This window comes from Phoxinus phoxinus, assembly GCF_949152265.1.
Source record: "Phoxinus phoxinus genome assembly, chromosome: 19".
NCBI lineage: Eukaryota > Metazoa > Chordata > Actinopteri > Cypriniformes > Leuciscidae > Phoxinus > Phoxinus phoxinus.
This window is the reverse complement of record NC_136894.1, coordinates 3,012,819-3,031,510: the sequence shown is the minus strand read 5'-3', so window position 1 is coordinate 3,031,510 and position 18,692 is coordinate 3,012,819. Positions and strand designations below refer to the sequence as shown.

The 18,692-nt window shown below is 34.6% G+C and overlaps 2 protein-coding genes across 2 annotated transcripts; one reads left to right on the top strand and one right to left on the bottom strand.

The window, feature by feature from the left end:
• Positions 1-141: 141 nt before the first annotated feature.
• ppt1 (palmitoyl-protein thioesterase 1 (ceroid-lipofuscinosis, neuronal 1, infantile)) lies at positions 142-5,431 on the bottom strand. Its single transcript, XM_079591884.1, has 10 exons — positions 5,187-5,431; positions 4,850-4,978; positions 3,665-3,774; positions 3,460-3,587; positions 3,306-3,376; positions 2,557-2,659; positions 2,119-2,209; positions 1,939-2,037; positions 1,790-1,861; positions 142-488 (listed from the first exon to the last, which is right to left on the bottom strand). The coding sequence occupies exons 2-10, from the start codon at positions 4,962-4,964 to the stop codon at positions 366-368; spliced, it is 912 nt and encodes a 303-aa protein (XP_079448010.1). The 5' UTR covers positions 4,965-4,978; positions 5,187-5,431; the 3' UTR covers positions 142-365.
• On the top strand, positions 5,309-17,474 carry LOC306987533 (sialin). The gene is made up of 11 exons (XM_079591883.1): positions 5,309-5,589; positions 7,744-7,908; positions 8,524-8,741; positions 9,975-10,208; positions 11,593-11,767; positions 14,226-14,344; positions 14,518-14,679; positions 14,760-14,892; positions 16,197-16,344; positions 16,944-17,034; positions 17,119-17,474. The coding sequence occupies exons 2-11, from the start codon at positions 7,812-7,814 to the stop codon at positions 17,263-17,265; spliced, it is 1,524 nt and encodes a 507-aa protein (XP_079448009.1). The 5' UTR covers positions 5,309-5,589; positions 7,744-7,811; the 3' UTR covers positions 17,266-17,474.
• The last annotated feature ends 1,218 nt before the right edge of the window (positions 17,475-18,692 follow it).

Below are 18,692 nucleotides of genomic sequence, written 5' to 3'. Positions count from 1 at the left end.
TTATACATGTCTATGAGCTCAACAAGCCTCTCAAGCATGTTTGATGCAGTTTAATATTAATCTTCTTCACATAGTTAGTAATGGTAGTGGCACACACTTTATGTGATTAGTAGTAAATCAATACATGGGAAACTGGGTTCGTAAGATTCAATGTTTTATTGCGTGAGAAAAATTAACTGAAAAATAGTAAACAATTTAAAGAATATTTCATTAAGAAGGTTTTTTTTTTCATTATTGAATCAGTCAAATAAAAATCAGATCAGTGCAACAAAACAAGACTGGTTTAATTCGTATATAAAACATAGTGTAAGACTAACAGTGTGCATAAACTCTCTCATTGGGAATAAAAGCGCGTCACCGTGTGTTTAGCGTATGTAGGGAAGTAAATGCTCATTAAACCACTCTCGGGTGAACTGTAGGTGATCTCCATCACTGGCGAGGAACACAAGCTTTCCTGCAGAATCCATCTCTGCCAACCCCAGGCGATCCTGACGGTACAAAATAATGGTAGACAAATCCTTATATATATATATATATATTCACTTAATATGGATATATGATTTATGAAGCTTCGAAACCTTTACGAATCATCTGTTTCGTTCAATAATTAGTAGTAGCGAGCAAAGTCACGTGATTTCAAGTTGGGGCGATGATCCCTGTTGATTTTATTTGTTTTATAAATGTATCATTTAAAATATTTAATAGCGTTAAAGGATAATTCCGGTATTTAAGACCTTGAGTCTATATTGTAGTTTGTTTTGGATGAACAAGAGTGGTGGACAACATTTTTTTGACAATGGTTCCTCTCTCGAGTTTTTGACTATAAAAGAATTGGCCATGGACCCATTTAACATTGGAGTCAATGGGCATGCTCGAAAATGTCATTAAAATAGCCAATAATGTTCGTTTACAAAACTGTTAAACTCACCGAGTGATTAGTGGTGTTCGTTGAGGATTATAAACAATATATCGTCGCAATATATGATTCCAATCCGTTTATTTTGCTATAGTGGAACTATTTTTTCAACAATGGGATTTTACAAAATGACAAATAAAACACGACAGAAACTGTATTTCGCAACACTTTTTGGTTCTGGAACATCAACTAACATCACTATAATCACTCGGTGAGTTGCACAGTTTTGAAAAATAATAATGTTAAATGTTGTTTTAATGACATTTTCGGACATGCCCATTGACTCCAATGTTAAATGGGTCCATGGCCAATTCTTTTATAGTCAAAAACTCGAGAGAGGAACCATTGTCAAAAAAATGTTGTCCACCACTCTTGTTCATCCAAAACAAACTACAATATAGACTCAAGGTGTTAAATAGGACTTATCCTTTAATCAAGCTCTCCATAAAACAAGTCCTACAATGTAATAAAATAATACATACAGACACTTCGTATTCAATGGTATTAGATTACTTGTTGAGTGCATTTAATAGATTACACTTTCAATAATAAATTTGCAATGGGTGTAAAAGATGTTTTTTATGCATGTCTTGCATTGTCGTTGCATTTACACTGTTTGACCAGCAGGAGTTACCAGCGTGCGGCGTTTGATTCATTTTGCGAAGGAGTTGATTCAATTGAATCAAAGTTTTCAAAGCTTCGTTTCTCCCATCAGGTTCAATTGAACAGGAAATGTGGCAACAGAGTATCAAAGTAATACATAAATACTAAATAGCAATATTACGCAGGATATAAAGTATTTAAAAATAAAATACAAAATGTGGGTTAAATGTAGATAATTAATGAGAGAGAAACAAAGACAAGCACGTTTACCTCTGTATATATTGCACTTTCTTGCAGCGTTTCCAGCTCTTTACCTTGACCAGCTTTATAGAAACCAAACCACTAATGACGAAAATTCAGTTAGTAAGAGATTTTAATTCAATAATAAAAGAGAGATTTTAAATAAACTGTTGATGTACCTCAGAATCCACGGGATCGACCATAGTGTCCTGCAGGAACTTGACCATGACAAACTTATTCAGAGACATGAGATTCTTCTTGTAGGTCTCGTTCACCACCTGACAGAAATATCAATCATTTACACCACACAGACAAATATATCTATTTTATAGTAATTGCTCCATTATCCTCAGACTTACGCGCTCCTGATTGATGTCAGCAAGGAAGAGACTGTACTTTTTATACAAGTCATCATTGAGGGGATCGTGCCAGTACTGTGCCTGCACCAAGCTAACATAAAACCACAATCAATATGCTTGACTAGACAATCACATAAAAATTATAAGTGTAAATAGCAAAAAAACGTATTTTCTTTGCACAAAGTGCAAACACTAGTTAGATGATATTTGTACAAAGTGCAAATAGTGGCAGATAGTATTTGCACCTCAGTGTATTGTAGTATATTATAAAACAGTATAACAACATATTCAGTGTATATTATCATATTGATTGCAATCATAGAAGCTGGACTTCTTTTGTAATTTTGACATTGGTGGGCGGAGTTCGTGTAAATAGACAATAATCAGTTTAGAATAACATGAACTGGTCTGTTGAGAAGCCCATAAGCAAGCACACACTGTTTTTGAATCGCATCAGTGTAGGCTCCTGAGTTCAGCTTCTTGCGAATCCAGTCACAGATATGAGAGCTTTCACCAGGACATCGAGGGAGACCAAATACCCCTGTGATTTACAGAAAAGAGGAAGAGAGAACCACATGTCAAACGAAAACAGGATTTAAAAAAAAGCGGTTTTGACTCATTTGAACTTTATATTCATCAAAAAATACTGAAAAATGTATCACGGTTTCCACAAAAATGTGAAGCAGCCCAGCTGTTTTCAACATTGATATTTCTTGAGCAGCAAATTAGAATTATTTCTGAAGGATCATGTGACACTGAAGACTGGAGTAATGATGCTGAAAATTCAGCTTTGATCACAGGAATAAATTACAGTTTACAATATATTAAAATAGAACAATATTCATTTTAAACCGCAATAATTTTACAATATTAGTTGTTTTTTTTACTATTAGTCTTGGTGAGCACATAAAAGACTTTCAAAAACCTCTTACTGACCCCAACATTTTTAACAGTAGTGTGTATAATTTTAAATGTTGTAATAGATTGTGACTGCAAATATTATATTCCATGTAACTTTATTCCAACTCCATTATTTAAAACAGTTGCATATCTTGAAGCAACATAATCAAAACAAGGTAGTTATGCCACATTGTTCCTGTAAACGGCTAACCACTTTTAGGAAGTAATTGTTGTTTTTTCAGAAAGTAAATCACCACAGCGTGAGCAGAGCACATCCGTCACATTACCTTGATGCTGCCCACCGACCGAGATCAGGTTCTTCATCGGGGGATCAGGACAGCGCTGAGCAACTGCTCGCCTTACGAAAGACGGAGAGGTAAACAGCACGATTACACTTCCGATAACCCTTTGCATGAATATATTTGTGTAATAACCACTCACAGAAACTGTGACCCTTGGGAGAAGCCCATTGCATTGTAGCCTCCCTTCAGTTTAGGGTCCTGGGACAGCTGATCACAAACGAAAGACACCTGCTCGTTGACATCCATGAAGAAGCCATTTTCAGTGTCCTGGGAAACAACGAAACAAAATCAGACACTTTTATTCGAATCAACTACGGCAATGACAAGAATGGAGGTTGCTTTACCTGTAGAACAGACTTGCCAATCATCAGGGAAAGCACATAAATTCCTGGGACTTCCTGTTCCACCATCTTCTTCATCGCACCCATGCTCAGTGGATTGCAACAACTGTCTCCTGCAAATCACACTGATAATTACCAATTATCTAGTTATCTTTATAGTAAACGCAGTAGGTAATGTGTGTGTTTAGGTCAGTTCACACAAAAAAATTGCCTTTTTCCATAGATCATGACACTAAAAGGTATTTATTAGAATAACAAATATCTTATTCTCACCCAGGCTTTATTAGAATACAGTAAAAATAGTAATATTATGAAATATCATTTCATTTTTAAATAGCCATTTTCTATTTGAATATACAGGTGAAACTCGAGAAATTTGAATATTGTGCAAAAGTTAATTTATATAAGGTGAAACTAATATATTATATAGACTCATTACATGCAAAGTGAGATATTACAAGCCTTTATTTGTTATCATTTTGATGATTATGGCTTACAGCTTATGAAAACCCGAAATTCAAAATCTCAGAAAATTTGAATATTACATGAAATCAATAAAAAAAAAGGATTTTAAATACAGAAATGTCGGCCCTCTGAACAGTATAATCATGCATATGTACTCAGTACTTGGTTTGGGCCTCTTTTGCATGAATTACTGCCTCAATGCAGCAAAATAAATGAACTTTTGCACGATATTCGAATTGGTCGAGTTTTACCTGTATATTTTTAATGTAATTTATTCCTGTCATCAAATCTAACTTTTCAGCATCATTACTCCAGTCTTCAGTGTCACATGATCCTTCAGAAATCATTCTTATGCTGATTTGCTGCCCATGAAACATTCATTGTTATTATCAATTTTGAAAAAAAGTTGTGCTGCTTAATATCTTAGGGGAAACTGTGATAACTGTTATCACATATTATATATTTACACCTTTCAGATTAGATACGATTCATCGATTTGACAAATTATTATATTTTCAAATTTATATATAAATTGCCTATATAAAAAAGTTGGTCAGTTTTTAGTTGCTAAGTTACTCTATGTACACAAAGGCCTTTTTGTGGAGTGACACTCTACATTACCCTAATGATTCCCGTTATTCAATGACTCAGGCCTATTATAGACTAGTGGGACCAGCAGGTTTGATTGATCTGGATGTGATGTTGTGATGTGATGTGTCTCACCCATGCCGTGCCATATGACCAGAGGAGCAGAGGCATTAGATCCGCACGATGAGCCGCACAGCAGCGACACACACACCGAAACAGCGACGAGGCGAAGCTCCATAGAGAACCTCATTCTTCAATCTCAGTCTGAAGATTCAACACATTTATAACACGCTTACAGGAAGAGAAAGCACTAAACAAGGAAGTGAATAACTCGATATCATTTCATTTCTTTAATATGTGTGAATATACAACCGGAAGCCTCGATTTTGCTGAAGCTAGGAATGGGTATCTTATATATGAATTGCGTTAATAAATGCTTAAAAATTATCAGTTTAAGCCACTGTGTACTTACTTTCTGTTCCTCAATCACATGACAGACGAAAACACACCGCTCACTTCCAACAAATGCTGTTTAAGAAAGATATTAGACTAATAAACCATAGGATAAAACCTGTCTATAGACACAAACACAGTCAGTCGATCCAGAGCGTTTTTAGATTATGATGTTTTCCAGATCAGGAAGTCTCGAGATCACGTGATCAACACGTAAGACAAAAACAGATCTGTGATTTTCTCGAAATGCAACATATCCACACCGGTCAGCATTAATGTTTCCCGCTATTTTAAACATTTAGTACTTATAGAAAAAAAAGTAAACGGTTTGTAAGGTTATGGAGGGCCCGTAAACGAATCATCTCCTTTATAAGACATCCAGCGTTTGTCCAGAATCTTACATTTGTTTGGGAAACATAATGGTAAGTATAAATTAAAAGTGCTCTATATGTCATAGGATACTTTGTATTTGTATAAATAACGTAATATATAAATTAATATACAACCCTTTGCATACGTGTGTGTGTGTGTGTACAAACACACACATACATAGGCTACATATAAACTATAATACTATATATATCATATGTTTTTACATTTCGCTGATATTTTTTTCACTTTTTAATATTTATGCTGAGTCAAGTAAAGAGGAGGCAAATAATGCCACCTGTATCACTGATGCTATGACATAGAGAAGTTGTGGCTGATGTTTATTCACAACATGTCAGCTGATCTATTATATTAACCTTTGTGTTGGTCATATGTTATGCTCAGATGCTGTCATGTGCTCAAGTTCTACACTAGAGATTATGGGAGTTTAAACCTATATGATATGATATTTTACAGTTTCTATAATGCTTGCACAATTTGCTACACAAGTTTTTGGGCTTCACAATAGATGCAGTCCACATCTGAGTGAGTATTTCTCTCTCTTTTTTTAAACCAAAAACTATTAAAATACTATTAGACCTTTTAAAATGAAGAGCTTCCTGATTAATTTGAGCAATAGTATTTAATGACATTAGATTGAAAGGAGAATGTGGAGATGCTGCTTACATATATGCAATGATATAACATATGACCTGAATTGCAATAAATAATATTAACGACTATAGAACAGATCTGGAGAGAAAAAAAACAGGATGAAAAAAAAAAAACAATGCTAAAGATGTAATTGTATTTGAAAGGAATCTATGAACCCAAAAGGTCACGAAGGAAGAACATTGTATTGGAATTCGTATAAAAGAATCAAAGAAAACTGAGACACACATTTGCATAATGAATGATGACAGGAAGATTTAAAAAATGTATATTGATCATGATGGATGGTCCAGCAGAAAAGGAACAGCCCACAGTGAATGGACTGATGATTTCAAACACTAATGTGGAGATATATTATTAGACAGAAATATATGGAATAGGAAACAGAATAGTAAATACAGCATCAGACACACACTGAGCCCACGATTGTTGTTGTTTTTGATGAAGAAATTGTTTAAGGTTAATGGATTTTGACACCACAAATGAGATCAGTTGCATTATCTGAAATGGGTCATGTCAAATCAACCAAATTTCAGAAACTTCCCTGGCTCAAATTTTTTATTGTAATATTTTTTTATAAAGATAGACAAACACAAATAGTGATGAAAGTCCAAAATATTAAGAGTAAAACTGACTTTAGTTTAGAATTATCTCCATATCTCTGGGATTGAATAATTTATGGTCTTTAAAATGAAGATGCCAAAAGAAATGTGTGTTAAGAAGAACCAGAATCTAAAAGGATATTAAGATATCTTTAATACTTCTTGAGTTACAGGCGTGCAAATTTGGGGCAACAAACAATAAGTGCTTTTTCCCATTTCTGAACTTTCACAGTTGGCATATAATGCAACAGAGCTTGATAAAGTCAACAGATTTAACTAATAAACCTATCAATCTCTGTGTAAAAATTAAATAATGATGCTTCCATCTTTCTAAAGTTATTTTTTACCCCCCTGGTAATTTGGCTATAAACGATTAATCCCATCCAAAATAAAAGTTTGTGTTTACATAATATATGTGTGTGTGTATTGTGTATGATTAAAATAGTAAAATAGTACTATAGATAAAATTGTTCTGTTTATATATAATATAAATTATATACAAATATATATGCCTTTGGTTTTGAAGAATTGTTTATTCTGAAAATATAAAATTGAGACTTGTACTGTATTACGTGGCAAATATTGTTTGAATGCTGTTTCCAATAAAATATATGAAAAAAAATAATATATATATATATGCAATATATAAATGCAAATATTTCTCAAATATATACATGCATGTGTGTGTATTTATATATACAAAATAATTATACACAATACACACATATATTATGTAAACACAAACTTTTATTTTGGATGCGATTAATCGTTTACAGCCCTAAATAATCATTATGACCATCTACATAACTGTGAATTACTCAGTAAATAAACATCTGTGACATATTTCCTTTACCAGAGGATCAAATACATCAGCCGGGGACCTCTGGTTGAGTTGACACTGGTTGGAATGACCCAAATGTCTTTTTGTTTCAGGATTTGTGGATGTCATACTTCAACTAGCTCAAGTTCAGCTCAAAACCTCCACCTTAACCACTGCGATCATGGCGCTAAACCGCGGATACTCCATTAACTCGAGCGCAGACGACCAGGACAGTGACACTGCGCCACTTTTAGAAAGAGAAGTGGAAAAAAACACAGGTTAGTCTGCGATTTGATCTTTTGCAGTTCGTTAAAAATCTGCATGAAAAGTTGTGCTGTGTTTTTAATGAGCTTCATAGGTCTTGTCACACAAATACCACTGTTCAAAAGTGTGGCGTCAGTGAGACTTTCAATGCTTTTCAAATTTATTTGATCCAAAATACAGTAATATTGTGAAATATTATTACAATTTTAAATAGCTGTTTTCTATTTGATCTATTTTAAAATGTAATTTATTCCTATTTTCTTTCGCCATTGTTTTATCCATGTTGAAAACAGTTTTATTTAATATATGTGTGTGTGGCCTGTATATTTTTATATTTATATTGATTAAATTTGTGTGTGTGTGTGTGTGTGTGTGTTTATACATATATATATATATATATATATATTATATATATATATACACACACACACACATATTATATGAACTCAAACTTTTGTTAGATGCGATTAATTGATTTTACAGCACTAAATATTTTCTTTCAAAAAGAAAAAAAATCTAACTGACTCCAAACTTATGAAAAGTAGTGTACTAAGTGACTATAATCTTTATAAATATTTTTGAAATATATAATGATTTGACATTTCAGAATGTGTTTGTATGTGTGACAGTGCCTCCCAAATGCTGCTCAGTACGATGCAATCTGGCTGCTATGATGTTCTTTGGCTTTGCTGTGGTTTATGGTCTGCGTGTAAATCTCAGCGTTGCCATGGTTGCTATGGTAAACGGAACCAATGACCAGCCGTCATCCAATAGCAATGTATCAAACGAGTGTCCAGGACCCTCCCATACACTTGACAACAACAGCCAAAGCTCAGATCAGCCAGGGGTAAGAATAAACCGCACGCAGCTTTTCATGCTCTGAACCTGAACATGTGTCATGGATTTGTCTTTATACACTTCCGTTCAAAAGTTTGGGGTTGGTAAGATCCTTCCCTCGGGCCATTTTGATTATAGGAGTTTTGCATAGATATATATACACTAGATTTCGCCTTGGCTACGCAGTTCATTGAAACGAATGCGTCAATAGAGCCGCCATCATGGAACAGGGAAGCCCCTCCTCTTTAATGCATCAGTGTAGGCAAAGGTCTAACGGAAAATAAAATCACCATAAATCGTCATGAATGCGATTTTCTAGTTTTTTTTTGGTTCGTTCCAACGGTCAGACATGTATTTATCATTGAGTCCAGAGAAAATTAAAACTTCCCAGTTCATATTTCGTTCGTGTGAACATCCATACGCAGCAAAAAAAGTCCGGCATCATCCATGAATTCGAAGTACAGGCGGAGATAGCAGCGTTACCTAGCTACTTCCTATGACAAGAGACCCCTGTTCCAAGATGGCGGCGGTTTTGACGCATGCTTAGAACCCCAAGGCGACATCTAGTGTATATATCTATGGAAGTTTTGTGGTTGAAATTTTAAAAAGTAACAAATCCTTCCCTCGCGGGTCAATTTGACCCCATTAGGAATGAATGGAATGCGAGGAATGCTTCAGTACTCATAGAAAAACCTAAAAATGTGAAAACTTCAATGATAATTGATTCAATTATTGATAAAAGCAAGGTTTTCATAAGCTGTAAGCCATAATCATCAACATTATAACAAATAAAGGCTTGAAATATCTCACTTTGCATGTAATGAGTCTATATAATATATTAGTTTCACCTTTTAAGTTGAATTACTGAAATAAATGAACTTTTGCACGATATTTAAATTTTTCGAGTTTCACCTGTATATGCAAATTTTAGTGCTGGGCAAAGATTAATCGCGATTAATCGCATCCAAAATATATTATACTGAATTAATTATATTATTTATATATAATATAAATTATATATAAATATATACACAGTATATAAATGCAAATATTTCTTAAATATATACAAGCATGTGTGTGTATTTACATATACAAAATAATTATACACAGTACACAAACACACATATATTATGGAAACACAAACTTTTATTTTGGATGCGATTAATCTAGATTCATCTTTGCCCAGCACTAATAAATTTTATGTTCTTGTCATATTTCTTACTCTTTAATTTTCTTTCCCAAGATTCCAAGATACCCATGGAGTCCCGAAACTCAGGGAATGCTGCTTGGTGCGTTCTTCTTTGGATACCTGTTCACTCAGGTCCCGGGAGGATACCTGTCGGGCCGTTTCGGAGGAAGCCTCTTCCTCGGTGGTGGTGTTCTGGGAACGGCCGTCCTCACTCTCCTCACTCCACTGTCGGCTCAGCTCGGGGCCAAGTGGCTGTTCGCCCTGCGTGCGCTCGAGGGATTCGGGGAGGTTAGGGACGTTTTTAGTGACCAGAAATCCTCCACACTGATACTTAGGTAACACTTTACAATAAGGTTCATTAATGCATTAACTAACATGAACTAACATTGATCAATACATGTGTTACTGCAATCTTTGGTTGTTAGTCAATAAAAATACAGCTGTTCATGTTAGTTCACAGTGCATTAACTAATGTTAACAATTGATTTTAATAATGTATTAGTAAATGTTGATATTAATATTAGCTAAGATTAATAAATGCTGTAGAAGTATTGTTCATTCCTAGTTCATGTTAACTAGGGTAGTTAACTAAAGAACATTATTGTAAAGTGTTACCCATGATTCAAATGGAGAGTGTGTAAATTACAGGTGAAACTCGAAAAATTCGAATATGGTGCAAAAGTTCATTTATTTCAGTAATTCAACTTAAAAGGTAAAACTAATATATTATATAGACTCATTACATGCAAAGTGAGATATTTCAAGCCTTTATTTGTTATAATTGTGATGATTATGGCTTACAGTTTATGAAAACCTTTTCACAATATTCTAATTTTGAATTTGGGGTTTCATAAGCTGTAAGCCATAATCATCAAAATTATAACAAATAAAGGCTTGAAATATCTCACTTTGCATGTAATGAGTCTATATAATATATTAGTTTCACCTTTTAAGTTGAATTACTGAAATAAATGAACTTTTTGCACGATAATCGAATTTTTCGAGTTTTAACTGTATGCATCTGTGTTTGAGTGGGTATGTGGTGCAACCTGTGATTTTAATAATGTATTAGTAAAGGTTGAAATTAATATTAGCTAAGATTAATAAATGCTGTAGAAGTATAGTTCATTCTTAGTTCATGTTAGGGTAGTTAACTAATAAACCTTATTGTAAAGTGTTACCCATGATTCAAATGGAGAGTGTGTAAAATGTGACCCATAATCGCAATATCTAACAATACATTGTGAGTCAAAATTATCGAAATTATTATTTTCTTTTATGCCAAAAATCATTAGGATATTAAGTAATGATCATGTTCCATGAAGATATATTTTTAATTTCCTACCGTAAATATATAAAACATGTATTTTTGTGAGTGAATGCAGCACAATCGTGAACATAAATGCACAACTTTAAAGGAGATTTTCTCAATGTTTCGATTTTTTTGCATCCTCGGATTCCAGATTTTCAATAGTTGTATCTCGGCCACCAAATATTGTCCTATCCTATCAAACCATACATCAACTGAAAGCGTATTTATTCAGCTTTCATGTGATGTATAAATCTCAATTTTATAAAATTGCTCCATGTGACTGGTTTTGTGGTCCAGGGTCACAAATATGTATCTGTGTTTGAGAGTGTGTGTGTGTGTGTGTGGTGTTCTTGTGTCTAGGGTGTGACGTTTCCTGCTATGATGGCGATGTGGTCCCGCTGGGCTCCTCCGCTAGAGAGGGCTCGTCTCATGACGTTCTCCGGCGCAGGGTCGAACTTCGGTGCCTTCGTGGCCCTTCCTCTCACTGGCCTCATCTGCCACACTCTGGGATGGCCCGCAGTCTTCTACTCCTGTGGTGAGGGATACACACGTTTGGGCTCAATAAGATTCAAATCAATAGAAATAGAAATTAATACAAAGATGCATTAAAGACATTTATTATGTTACAAAAGATTTATATTTAAAAAAAATGCTGTGCTTTTGAATTGTCTATTCATTTAAGAATTATGATATTTTTTTATCATGGTTTCTGCAAAAATATTAACTGTTTTCAACATGAAAACTTGATCAAACCATCATATCAGAATGATTTCTAAAGGATCATGTGACACTGAAGATTAGAGTAATGATGCTGAAAATTCAGCTTTGATCACAGGAATAAATTACATTAAAATATATATATTCAAATAGAAAATGGCTATTTTAAATTGAAATTATATTTCAGAATATTGCTATTTTTACTGTATTCTAATAAAGCCTTGGTGAGACTAAGATATTTGTTAATAAATACCTTTTAGTGTCATGATCTATGGAAAGATAGTGATTTTTTGTGAAATCACAGGAATAAATTACAGTTTAAAATGAATGAAAATATAAAATAATTATTTTAAATTGTAATAATATTTTGCAATATTACTGTTTTTACTGTATTTTTATCTCAAATAAATGCAACTTTGGTGAGCAGAAGAAACTTTTTCAAAACATTTTAAAAATAACCTTTGCGAGCTTGCTCTTGTCTTCATATTTTTAACATCACGATTAAAGGATTAGTTCACTTTAAAAAAACTTTTGCTGATAATTTACTCACCCCGATGTCATCCAAGATGTCCATGTCTTTCTTTCTTCAGTCGAAAAGAAATTAAGTTTTTAAAAAAAAACATTTCTCCATACAATGGACGTCAATGGGCCCCAAACGGTTCAAGGTCCAGATGACCGTGTCAGCGCCGCTTCAACGGGCTTTAAACGACACCAGACGATGAATACGGGTCTTATCTAGCGAAACCATCGTCATTTCAAAAATAAATAAAAAAGTTTAAGTTTTATAAGCACAAACGCTCGCCTTGCTCTGTTCTGTGATGCGCGTTCGTGACGTCACGTAATACGCAATTACGCAGAAAAGGTCACGCTTGACGAGTAGGGGTGTAACGGTACATGTATTCGTACCGGACCGTTTCGGTACAGGACTTTCGGTACGGTTCACATGTGCACCGAATGCAATCTTTCACGTAAATTAGGCTAGTTTTGTGTGCGGAATATACGTCAATACCGAGTTTCCACACGAACATATTAAGTGTCGGAAGTCTCCGCGTTGCACTGATTAAATCTGATTAATCGTTTTTGTGATTCAAATACATGTAAAATATTACCATAACATCTGTCTTCCTGTGTGCGGAATATTGTTTATGTTGCTGTGACAACAAAACACGTGCAAGCGCGCCTGTGTTAAGAGCGCTGATGCGCTCATCTGTGGACATTTCCAAATGCCTTTCTGTTAAAAGCGGGCTTTCCACACAAACAAACGTACATGTGTCATTAGTATGAGAACATTTTTTGGGACTTTAACTCTCGGGTCGGACTCGGACATAAATATCGCATAAATAAAGATCACCACATACACGGCACGCTCGCTTTAGCCCAGCCTCTCGCTAGCTAACGTTAGTGTCACGGCCAATATTGGTTTGAGAGTATTTTATTAGTGGAGAACTTTGCAGCAGTATTTTATTTCTTATTCTTTTTTTATTTTATATCTTTTTTATTTATTAGCCTAACGTTATATTTTATTAAAAAGTGTGTTTAAAAAAGTGTAAACAAATTGTTAAAAAAAGTTTATATTAAACAACCAGCAGTTTAATGTTTTGCATTTCTTTCCCTTACTGTACCGAAAATTAACCGAACCGTGACTTTAAAACCGAGGTACGTACCGAACCGTGATTTTTGCGTACCGTTACACCCCTATTGACGAGTCAGTGTTTACAGATGTGCGGAAGGAGGACCATACACACATATTCAAATGTCTTTGTGTCAGTTTATCGTTTAAAATGCCCATTTCGTGTGCGTATCCTGGGTGTGTTTAGACAGAAATTTTAGACTCTTCATAGAAGCGTGACCTTTTCAACGTAATTGCGTATTACATGACGTCACGAATGCGCATCACAGAACAGAGCAAGGTGAGCATTTGTGCTTATAAAACTTAAACTTTTTATTTTTATTTTTGAAATGACGATGGTTTCGCTAGAAAAGACTCGTCTGGTGTCGTTTAAAGTCCTTTGAAGCGGCGCTGACACTGTCATCTGGACCTTGAACCGGGTTTGGGGCCCATTGACGTCCATTATATGGAGAAATGTGTTCATCAAAAACCTTCATTTCTTTTCGACTGAAGAAAGAAAGACATGGACATCTTGGATGACATCGGGGTGAGTAAATCATCAGCAAAAGTTTTTTTTAAAGTGAACTAATCCTTTAATGTAATATAAAATGTTATCTATTATTTTTTGTATCCAAACATAAATGCATTAAAGTGTTTTTACCACCAGGTGGTGCAGGGTGTCTTTGGGCACTGGCTTGGTTTCTCTTGGTATCGGATGAACCCCGAACTCACCCAAGAATTAGTGACAGAGAGAAAGATTACATAATTACCTCAATCGGTTCACAGGTATGATCTACACTACAGTTTGGTCTCCTTCTCTATTCATCAGGGGTTAAGTCAGTCATGCTAAATGAACTAATCATCAAATAACATGCATTTCCAACATCATAATTAATCTGTGGTTTCGATCTACCGTAAATGCATTTATGATGTCGATTTGATATTTTCTCTGTTTTTAGGGGACTCCTCATGGTTGGTCAGTGCCTTTAGTATCTATGCTGTTCTCTGTGCCTCTTTGGGCCATAATCGTCTCACAGATGTGCTCCAACTGGTCTTATTACACCCTCCTCACCTCACTTCCTATCTACATGGACACTGTGCTCCACTTTGATCTGCAGCAGGTGAGCCGATCGGGAGATTTCGATTGAGCCAGTCTGGTTTCTATACTGGTTTCGTCTCACACTGTCTTGTCATCTTTCAGAACTCGTTCCTCTCCGCTCTGCCGTATCTGTTTGGCTGGCTGTTCTCAGTGGGCTCAGGTGTGCTGGCGGACGAGCTGCTGGAGAGAGAGCTCCTGAGTATCACCGCCATACGCAAAATATTCACTTTCATTGGTATGTGATTTGAATCAATCTAAACTACGGAGCCGTGCTCATGACGTGCGGACAAGAAATGTATATCGTGGCCACGGGTTAACAATTCGTTCTCTCGTTTTAGTAATATATAAATATATTTCATGCTGACGTATTAGTAAGTCGTGGGAAAGAATTGATGATTAGTGGCCATGATATACTTAGTTTTTTCGTGTGTGGGGATCCATACAAAATAAAAAAGATAATTGCAACTTTATTATCTCACAATTCTGACTTTTTTCTCCTAATATCACAATTTTGAGTAAAAAAATTCAGAATTGTAGTCGCAATTAAAAAAAAGTAATTTTGACTTCTTTTGTCACAATTCTGACAATTTATATCTCGCAATTTTGACTTTATAACGTGCAAATTTGAGTTTATATCACAATTCTGAGGAAAACTTTTTCTCAGTTCTGACTGTATTTCTCAGAATTGTCTCACAATTTTGACTTTTTTCTTGTAATTTTAGGTTTATATCTCACAATAAAAAGGAAAAACTTCTGACTTTATTTCTCAGAATTGTGAGATATAAACCTAAAATTGCAAGAAAAAAGTAAAAATTGTGAGACGTAAACTCGTATTTGCGCCTTTTTATCTCACAATTCTGACCTTTGTTCTCGCAATTGCGGGTTTATCACAATTCTGTCTTTATTTCTCTCAATTATGACTTTATTCCTTAGAATTGCGAGTTTGCACTTTGCACTTTATAACTATATTCCAAGTTTATATCTTACAATTCTGACTTTTTCCTCACAATTGTGATTTATATCTCGCAATTCTGACTTTATAACATGCAAATGTAAGTTTATATCACAATTCTGAGGAAAACTTTTTCTTAGTTCTGACTGTATTTCTTAGAATTCCTTTGTTCTCGCAATTGCGAGTTTATCACAATTCTGTCTTTATTTCTCTCAATTCTGTCTTTATTTCTCTCAATTATGACTTTATTTCTCAGAATTGCGAGTTTGCAGTTTGCACTTTATAACTATATTCCAAGTTTATATCTTACAATTTTGCTTCAATTGCGAGTTGATATCTCTTCATTTCTCAGAATTGTGAGACAGACTCGAAATTGTGAGAAAAATGTCCAAAAATTGTGAGATAATTAGTCACAATTCTGTGGACTGGACAATTTGGGACGTTTTTTTTTTTTGTCACAAATTTTAATTAATATTTATTATGGTGACCAAGTGTAAGAGGGGACATATACATATGTTACTGACAGTTCAATTGTAATGCAGCTTATAGGCAATTGTATTGACATTTTTGTGTCTTGTGTCCCATAGGTCTGTTTCTTCCGGCTGTGTTCCTGGTGGCGGTGGGCTTCTCGGGCTGTAGCGGTGCCATGGCCGTGACCTTTCTGACCTTGTCCAGTGCGTTTGGGGGTTTCAGTGCCGCTGGGGTCTTCCTTAACCAGATTGATATTGCTCCACGGTACAGACACTAAACTGCTTGACTGGCTGACCAAAGCTGTTCAGTCGTGATGTAGTTTTGTAGGCTATGAGTTCTGTGTAGAATTTCCTATTGGTTTTTGAAGAATTTTGAAGAAAAAGAGTAAAATCAAGTGTGTGGTTAAAATGATTTGTTATGCTATGTGAAATCTAACATGCATCAGACAGTCTATCAATTAAGTGCATCATCCACTTTTTTTTTTAGTTTACAGGCGAAACTCGAAAAATGTGAATATCGTGCAAAAGTTCATTTATTTCAGTAATTCAACTTAAAAGGTGAAACTAATATATTATATATACTCATTACATGCAAAGTGAGATATTTCAAGCCTTTATTTGTTATAATTTTGACTATTATGGCTTACAGCTTATGAAAACCTTTTCACAATATTCTAATTTTGAATTTGGGGTTTTCATAAGCTGTAAGCCATAATCATCAAAATTATAACAAATAAAGGCTTGAAATATCTCACTTTGCATGTAATGAGTCTATATAATATATTAGTTTCACCTTTTAAGTTGAATTACTGAAATAAATGAACTTTTCCACGATATTTCACCTGTATATCCATATTTTCTCAGGTACGCGGGAATGCTTCTAGGAATCACAAACACTTTTGGGACCATCCCTGGTGTTCTTGCACCAATTGTAGTGGGTTACTTGACCAAAGATGTAAGCTGTCCTTCCATACATTAATATATCTGCAGTTTGATGTCATTTTGATATGTTTTTTGATATGTCCTTTGCTCCGAACAGCACTCGGTTACAGGGTGGAGGCATGTGTTCTGGTTGTCAGCCGGAGTGAGCGCCTTCGGAGCCGTCGTTTACGTCATCTTCGGCACCGGAAAGATTCAGAGCTGGGCGAGGACAGATGAGGAATCAGACACAGATACACACAATTAAACATTCCAGTTGACCAATTCAGAGGGATATTAGGACTGACTTATTTAAGTTGTATCCCATATCCAACACATATGTTACTAGTCAAAAGTTTGGACACACTTCACTTTGTTTTTCATGATCTAAAAAAAATTATATTGGTAACACTTTATTTTACAGTCATTGTATAATATATATATATATATATATATTACATGCAGTTAACTCTAAATCGTACCTAACCCTATAGTAAGTACATGTTGTTACTTAATATTATTCGGTACTTAAAGCTACACTGTGTGATTTTTACCCCCATCTAGCGGTGAAAAGGTATATGACCATCCAGAGAATATTAGTTTCTGTTCCTCTCAATTCCGATTTCGTTTTAACTCCTACGGTGGCCAATGTAGTCTAAGATTAACATGGCTTCCAGTTCGACCTCGTCCATGAGTATTCCTTCAAGTGATGAGGTTACTTTAGAAAACTATTATAATTTACAGTAATTTAATTTGTCAGTTAACATATAGGTTATGACATCTATGTAAAATGAATAATAGTTTTATGTTTTTGTTATTTTTTTACATCAGTCCCAGACGAATGCAAGCTAATCTTAGTAAAGTAACTTTTATCAGTGCTATCGTTATTCTGTATATTGCACGACATCACTAGCGTAAGGCAAAGTTTACATTGTAGGCTATATCATTTTCTCCGTGAGCAGAGATCAGCTGATGTGACGGAGGTGCGAGGGAAAGGTAAAGGGAAAGGAAAAAATAAAAACAGGGTCGGTGCCAGTGAATTGCGGAGACGCGAAAGGCGAAGCTTGAATTAACGGGTATGTCCCTCTTTGGCTAATGTACTTTCAAGATGGAGGGGCAACATGGCAACCGACATTCGAACCCCTCACCGTATGTATTTTCAATGGCATATTATACACTCACGAGAATACTTTATTACTTGAATGAAGTAAATGTACATTAATGAGCACATATATTTTTGAAAGAACTAGTGTTTTTAGCTAAGAATAAACAAAAAAAAGTTACACAGTCTAGCTTTAAATGTATAATTACAGTGTAACAAAGACACCTTAAAATAAAGTAACCAAAAATAGTTACTTTAAAATAAATGCTTAGACAAATATAAAATGTGCCTAATACTACCAATTCTTTTAAACGAACCAGATAGTATTTTTTTTTAGGTCACTACATAATTTCCATACTTTAAATACTATTATTTATTTTTTTTTAAACAGAAATGGCATTAAAAAAAATGTCTGTCCAAACTTTTGACTCTGATATTAATTATATTTCACTCAGGGTTTTTACGGGAGAATCGGAAGTGCCTTAACAACAAGTGCTGTTTATTATTCCGGCGATATTTTACTCGTTGAGTTAATCATATATACGGAATAATTCCGTTTTATAATTCTATTACTTTTGCTATCTTATAAATAA